At 37.3% G+C, this 7,719-nt stretch overlaps 1 protein-coding gene across 1 annotated transcript in view; it reads right to left on the bottom strand.

Annotated features, from left to right (window-relative positions):
* Nucleotides 1–2,811: 2,811 nt before the first annotated feature.
* Nucleotides 2,812–7,719, bottom strand: part of TM4SF18 (transmembrane 4 L six family member 18) — a 28,304-nt gene continuing 23,396 nt past the window's right edge. Inside the window, exons 6-7 of the mRNA XM_019630724.1 lie at nucleotides 4,487–4,667; nucleotides 2,812–3,695 (exon numbers count right to left, since the gene is read on the bottom strand). Coding sequence (XP_019486269.1) covers nucleotides 3,681–3,695; nucleotides 4,487–4,667 — 196 coding nt within the window. The 3' untranslated portion in view covers nucleotides 2,812–3,680. The remainder of the gene's footprint in view (nucleotides 3,696–4,486; nucleotides 4,668–7,719) is intronic.

The raw sequence follows: 7,719 nt of genomic DNA, 5'->3' as shown, positions 1-7,719 counted from the left end.
AGTGGTTGTGGTTTTCATAATAGTAACCTTGTATTTCCCCTATTTCTTATAGTTTTTCAGTAGAATGGAAGTATATAGGCCAGGAGCTGGCATTTTAGAACCTGAGTATGATGGTTATTATGTTCCCAGTCTCCAAGCACATGACAAAAGGAGTGTTTCTCCTCTCTTATACTTTGTCTAGCTTAGTAATGCCTGTCCCTTACCTTTGCCTTTTTTTCTCTCCCCAAACTTCTGACCTTATGCTGTTGCTGTGAGCCTATCACTTTCCTCCATCTTCTTCTTTTTCTGTTGTATTTTTGAGATTTCCAGGTCTCAGCCATCCCAAAACTGTTCCAACTATATCTCAGTTCAGATTTAAGTCACCCTGCTTCTAAGAGTTTTATATGTACTAACTACCTTAGTCTTCACAACAACTCTATTATTATTCCTGTTTTACAGATTCAGAAACTGAGGCACAGAGGGCTTATGTAAATTTCACCAAGGTAACACAGCTAATAAGGCAGAGCCCAGATGTGCATCTGAGCAATTTGACTCTAAGAGTATATCTTTAAAACACTGTTATATAAATCTCATCCATGTGCCAAACACTGGTTTTTTATTTTATATATATATATATATATATATATATATATATATATATATATATATATATAATATACACTCATTTAATCCTCATATGAAACCTAGATTAAGCAAACAAACAAGAAGCAAAGATATTGAATATCTGAACAACAAAATTAACTTGACCTAATGGAAACCTGTAGAAGCCTTCACCCAATATTTGGAGGAAACATTTACTTTTTAAGTATATATAATATTTACAAATATTAGCCATAAAACAGCCTTAAAAATGTTCAAAGTATGAGAACCATATAGACCACCATCTATGATCACAATACAATTAAGTTAGAAATTAATTTAAAAATATGTTTGGAAATTTTAAAGCACATTTAAAAATTCATAAATCATAAAGAAAAGTAGAAAATATAACTGAATAATAAGAAAAATACAACATTTCAAAACTTGTGAGATACAGGCAAAGTAGTACTTAAATAACAAATGTATAGTCTTAGATACTTATTAAAAGAAGAAAGGTTGAATATTAAATAAGCTAGGCATTCAATTTAAGAAGTCAGGAGCAGTACAGTGAGATAGAAGCAAGGAAAATAAGAGAGAAATAATAAATAGAAGAGTATAACTGCATTAAATAGAAATCATTCTCAATTAGGATTAGCTAGCAATACTCAGTCTCTCTGCAAATTAAAAAATGAAGAGTATCTCCTAAAAAGGGTAAGAAAAAGTGCGGTCACACACATATCTCATGTCTAGTTCTTTCCTATTTTAAGCTCTTTAGATAGATTTTTGTGGAAAAGATTAGAGCATATATACTTTTTAAATGATATTTATTCTTTCTAATTATTCAAGTAATACATTCGCAAAGGAAGATTTGAAAATATAGAACAACGTAAAGAAATATAACTCATAATCTCATCATTAGGTGATAATTATTAACATTTAAGGTATTCTCCCAGTCTTTTTTCTATGTATCTGAAGATTCATACATGTCTACCTGTAATTATATGATTATTTTAAAAACTTGGTCTCAAACTGCACACATAGATTTGTATCCAGCTCTTCTACTTAAAATTGCATCATTGGCATATACTCTTTAAATACTAAATTTTGGGTGACTGTGTTAATATTTAATTTACGGATGCATATATTGTATTACATTTGACTGTGCCTCTGTTTTTCAACAATGTTTCCAGTTCTGTGGTGGAGTCATTCAGCTGACATCTATTCATGGTCCACTCAATGTATGGTACCATATTGAATCTAAACACGATTGAGACCATCTGAATGTGTCTGACAAACGGGTGGGATTGACCTGCCCAAAGTCTATTTACAAGAGGACAGAGTAGTGTCTGGGAGAACTAAAAAAAGAGGGTACTGGGCATGATGAGTTTATGGGCTTGACAGAGTAATCATGTATTCTCTCTATGTTGGCTTCCTTCTTTGTTTTTTAATTATTATTATTATTAATTTTTTGGACAGCAATGCCTGGGTTGCTTCATTCTTGGTTTCTAGTACAAATTCTCAAACAAGAACGACCTCCAATCTTGTTTGGACAATGTTACACTCTAGGCTAAGGAGGAGGCCACAAGGGTGACAATAGGCTGCCCATGGCTTGAGTTCCTGTCATGGTTCTGTCAGCTGGATCCAGGGCATGGGGGTCATGTAGTACACAACATGGCTTGCTTTCAAGATGCTCACTTCAGCAAAGGCTGTAGGCTAGGCAGTTTCCCTTAAAGACTGTAAGGCACCAAGGAGAGAGGCATTCTCCATACTACTGGCTACTACTGCCCAGCTTTGGCACAGAGCAGGTACTGACAGAGCATTGTTGACAGTGTCCAAGGAGGAGAGTGACGGGGAAGTGGTAGAAGTGTTAAGGTCCAGTGGGCTTATGATGGAGACAGGTACTCAGCAGAGCAGCCACGAAAAACAGAATACCCAACACTGAGTGTTTGCAATGCTCACTTTGTACTAGGACCCATGGGTATTGGGAAAAAATAAAACATAGCTGCTATCCTCAAGGAGGGCATGGTAAGTGTAGGTAGAAATATTATAAATGTTTGCTTAAAAAACTAAAAATAGGGACGGCTGGTTAACTCAGTTGGTTAGAGCGCAGTGCTCATAGCACCAAGGTTGTAGGCTCGATCCCTACATGGGCCACTGAGTTGCGCCCTCCACAACTAGATTGAAACAAGTTCTTGACTTGAAGCTGATGGGTCCTGGAAAAACACACCATTCCCTGGACCCTCCACTCCAAAAAAAAAAAAAGCACTAAAAATAAATACAGATAGTGATAACTCCTGTGACAGTTATCTACTGGTCAGTGGTCACTTTCTCTAACCCACTGAATATGTCCTCAAACTGCTCATTTATTTCAAGGTTGTCTCTTGCAACCCACTGCATTCATCACCAAGAGTGAGAAAATGATGCCAAGAGCTCAGTTAGGTTATGTAAGTTTATATAAAACTAATAAAGAAAACTTGGAAGATATAGAAAAGCAAGAAAAAGGATCACCTATTACCCAAATCAGCCACAGTTGACATTTTTGTGTAAACTTTTCTAGATGTAGTTTTTATCCTATATTTTGATTATTAGGTGTTTTGTTTCTTTTAGTTATGCTTATGCTGTAAACATAAATTTGCAATCTGCTTTTTCACATAGAACTATTCGTAATATTTAAAACATCATTTGCAAAGACCATATAATACTACAACTAATGTTCCACTCTTTACTTAATCCTTCCCCTGAACTTAGACTTATGGGGTAGTTCTAATTTTCCAGAATATTAAATAATATTGAAATATGTTTAAAAAAATTTGCATAAATTTTTATCTTGTACTCATTTATTTCCATAGTATAGATTATTGGAAATGGACTAGTTTGATCAAAGGGCATGAATAGTTCTAAAGATCTGGACACATACATGGTATTGTTTTAAAAAAAAAATTCTAAATGGAAGGGTGGCATAATTTGCACTTCCAGTGAGGACTGTAAATTTCACAAATGGGTACAATGAACACTAAATGAAGAAAACATCATTTGAATATTAAATATGACACTTAGATATATGACCATAACTTGAAAATGGAAAACATTCTTGTCCTTATTCAAATGATTCCAGGCTATTAAAAGAAAGGAAAACAAAAGTAAGTAAAGCAGTAAATTTGACTTGATTAATAATTCATAATCTAGGTAGCAACTTAAACTTATAATTCATATTCAAAACATAATGGCATAAGAAAATATTTATATGAAACTGCTAGGAAAAGTATTATACAATACATTATATTATACATTATATGATGCTAAACAAAGCACAGTTTATCTCATTCATGATTTCTCTTCACTCTGGACTTGCTGGATAGGTTTATCAGTTTCAACCATGACTAAATTAACATTGGTATTTTAGCAGATGAAGCAAAAGTAGTTTCAATAGGATAAAAACATATTTCTCTTTGAAAAACCACTCACTGATAACTCAGCATAAAGAAAGATTATTAGCTGAATGTGACAGCATTAAAAAGAAATTATTTCAATGGGATAAGCATGTGAGCCTTTGATTATTTTATGATCAGGGAAATTCTCAATAAATGGTAAGGTTATTTTGTGCTTTGGGTTACTGCCACACAGGACACTGAAATGCTGCTCATTCAAAACACTGTGCTGTTTTCATCACACAGCACAGAAGGCAGATTTTACAATTGTTCCATTGATTCAATCCACATAGACAAGCCAACAGACACTTTGAAATACTGAGAAAGAAATAAGGTATTAAAGGTTGAGTAAAAGAGATGAGGGCATTAAGAATGGAAAGAAAATGATGGAATTCTACAAGCCATTTAATGAGACTCATTGAACCCTGGGCAGTGGGGGTAAAAAGGAGGGAGTACAGCTGCCAGTGGGAGTCTGTTACCTGGATGATGACTGAATAGGTTCCACACAGTATCTTGGATAACTGAATGATTACTCTGATGAGGCAGATGATCACTTGAAGCCCACTGAGAACTATGAGAATGGAAAACAAAATAATGTTCCACTCTACCACATGTGCAGGTTCAAGGCACTGAATCCATATGCTGGAATCTGTAAGGAAGCTGAGAGCGAAGGCGAAAATGGTCAACAAACCCATGGCCAAGCCCACACACTTGGTCCAGAGAAGAAGGCTACAGTTTGGGGAAGGCTATATGTTTGGGGAAATAATATGTATGATTAAATACATAATATTATTAAATATGAATGAATATGTTTTAAAAAATCATTCGGGTATATACAAGATGTGATTGAAAATATGGTGGATGTTTAAATTTAAAAAAAATTACAGTAAAAGACGTTGCCATTAATCCCCCTCAAAATATTCCCCCTTGCTTCAAACTCACTTATCTCATTGTTCTTGCCACTTTCTGAAGCAGTTCTGGAAGTTCTCTTTTGTGTCTTTAGTTGTGCTGTCATGGCTGACTTGATGTCCTGAATTGACCCAAAATGTTTACCTTTCATCATCATTTAGACTTTTAAGAAGAGCCAGAAGTCACATGGGTGCCAGATTCAGTGAATAAGGTGGATGAGAACACACTATAATGTTTTTATTTGATAGATGTTGCAATACCAAAAGCAACGTGTGACACCGAGCGTTGTCATGATGGAGGATGAAGCAAAGAGGACTTCCAGAACTGCTTCAGAAAGTGGCAAAAACAATGGGATAAGAGTGTTCAAAGTGAGGGGGGTATTTTGAATGGGATTAATGGCAATGTGTCTTTTACTGTAATAAATTTTTTAAAATTTAAACATTCACCATATTTTGTGACCACACCTTGTATAGTAAAAGTATAGTATGAGTAACACTGGGGTATGCTCATTATAAATATGGTGACTGTCTCTGAGACAATTCTAATTCAATTAAGAAGCGAGACACATACTGAAGAGTTCAATAGCAATGAAGGGCAGCACATGTCAATACCAAGACAGGTAAAGATTGCACATTCCCTGAGAGTCTAGAAGTCAGCCTTGGCTACCGCGGACAGAGCTGACCTTGCACTGGAGATAAAATCACATAGGGGGCAAAATAACAAAGCAAAATTCTGCTAGATATTTCTAGACTCCATCCCACTGCCCTTTAGAACAGTGGTTCTCAAACCCCAGGATTATGGAGGGCTTGTGAAAATGCAGATTGCTGGGCCCTACCACAGAGTTTTTTATTCAGAAGGTCTTATGGGGCTCAAGACATGGCATTTATAAATGATGGTAATGCTGCTGGTCTAGGGTCCACAGTGTGAGAATGCAGCTTTAGAATGTTGCTGTTCTGCAGCCCTTAAGAAGAGTTAGATTATGAAGTGGAACCGCAAAAGGCTGAAAGATTTGGTCAGACTAGCTTAGCACAGGATTTTGAGACTTAAACAACTTCCAACATAATTTTAACACCACACTGAGTCAATCTGACTAACTTTTTCTCACTTTCAGGTCTACCATAACCATTAGCACTTCTAAGGATGACACTCTCTCTGGTCAACTAAATAAAAATGGAATACTGGTCTCTTTCCAAAAAATGCCCCCAAGAAAAACAGTCAAACCTATTTGCAGGGCAGAGTTGTCTATAAATATTTTGTCGATAGCAAGATGCTTTTTCTTAGAACAGCAATTCGGGCAATGTGGGGACCAGCCAAGTGGCTCTGGAAATTAGTGCCTGTGGTAGAAAGGGATGACTTCTGCATTTTGGTGACCACCATCATGACATCTCTCTTCTCTTTGTTTTTCTTTCTTCCCCTCCATTTATTTCTTATTCCTTTCCCTTCATTCTCTATTTCCTACTCTTTATGCTCCAGAATCCTCAGAGGCACTCTGAGAATTTCTTGGTATTGCCAATGGCCATTAGGTCTCAAGTGGTAAAGAGCACTGAATACGGAGTCAGAACTCCCGGATATGTAGGATCCTGAGCGAACGACTTTATCTCTCTGACCTCTAGAGTCTTATCTGGACAATGGCTTAAAATATCTAACCCTAAGGTTGTTGTGACTGTTCAGTGAGAGTTACATAAGAACACTTTGGAACCTGTAAAGCACAATACACATCTAATTTCCTGTTGCCATTTCCCTAGACCCATTTCAGGAACCCTTATGCTCCTAACTCAGTCTCAGCCAGGGAAGCTAATCTCTTCAAAATCTTTACCCTAGACTGTGTCCAGTATATGCTCTGCACAGATCACCTAACACTTTAAAGCAAGATGACTTGCAGTGCTTCTGTTTGTCTACCAGACTTTGGTATAATTTATTCCTGTAAACCATGGAGAGTCATAAGTGCACTAGCACAGTCTGGAAGGAATAAAGAAGCTGGAAACAGGTGACTGCAAATATCAAGGGCAACTTTAAAGGAGTAATAAAGAGGCATGTGGGCAGCCTGAGGTTCTTGCATTAAAAGGGGAAGCTTCTTTGATTTTAGGGTTGGGAAAAGTTCAGGGGTTGATGATATAAAAAAGGATTTTTTGTACCCACTGGGACTTTCTACCTTGGAGCTTTCTTTCCTGAGGTCCTTCAATCCCACAGGAGTATCTCCTCCAAGTGTTCAGAAAGGCCTAAGGTTACTTTTTGGGTTCTCCTGCCCTGAGGGAGGGCTCTGGAGGTAGGACCTTGTTGAACCTTCAGAATAAAGGTGGCAGAAGCAGTTCTGTCATGCAGTCCAGGTGAGCATGTAAGACCTCAAATAGATGTGGGCCTTGAATAATAAAGCCAGCCCTGGGGAGTTGAGAAGAAAATGCAACTTCCCCAGGGAATGGTAAAGACACTCTCATTTTACTCCATTAGAACTCTGACCACAAGATAAGACAGAAAGAGATTCAATGTCCCTCTCCTGTATCTCTGTCTGGGTTCTGCTATCTCCTGGGCTGCTTCAGCAAGTGCTGGTAAGCCCATAAGCCCTGAGCAATGTCAGTGTGAGGCATTCTGTGATCCAGGATTGGGTCTCTCAACACCTGACTGAACTACCAGCCTTTTGAGTAAGGCTGCTTCCCTAAGCTGTTCTTTAGTATATGCCAGGTAAGCTCCTGGCTCCTTTGACAAACTCCGTACCTAGTCATGTCTCTGGGTCTGACTGCACTTTTCTGCTCACCCTATCTTGTTCTATCTCTGTGTAGCCCCTGCTGGTATGACCCTGGGTGGC

Source organism: Hipposideros armiger, unplaced genomic scaffold (genome assembly GCF_001890085.2).
Source record: "Hipposideros armiger isolate ML-2016 unplaced genomic scaffold, ASM189008v1 scaffold_936, whole genome shotgun sequence".
In the NCBI taxonomy this organism is placed as follows: Eukaryota; Metazoa; Chordata; class Mammalia; order Chiroptera; family Hipposideridae; genus Hipposideros; species Hipposideros armiger.
This window is presented reverse-complemented; position numbering and strand designations above follow the sequence as displayed.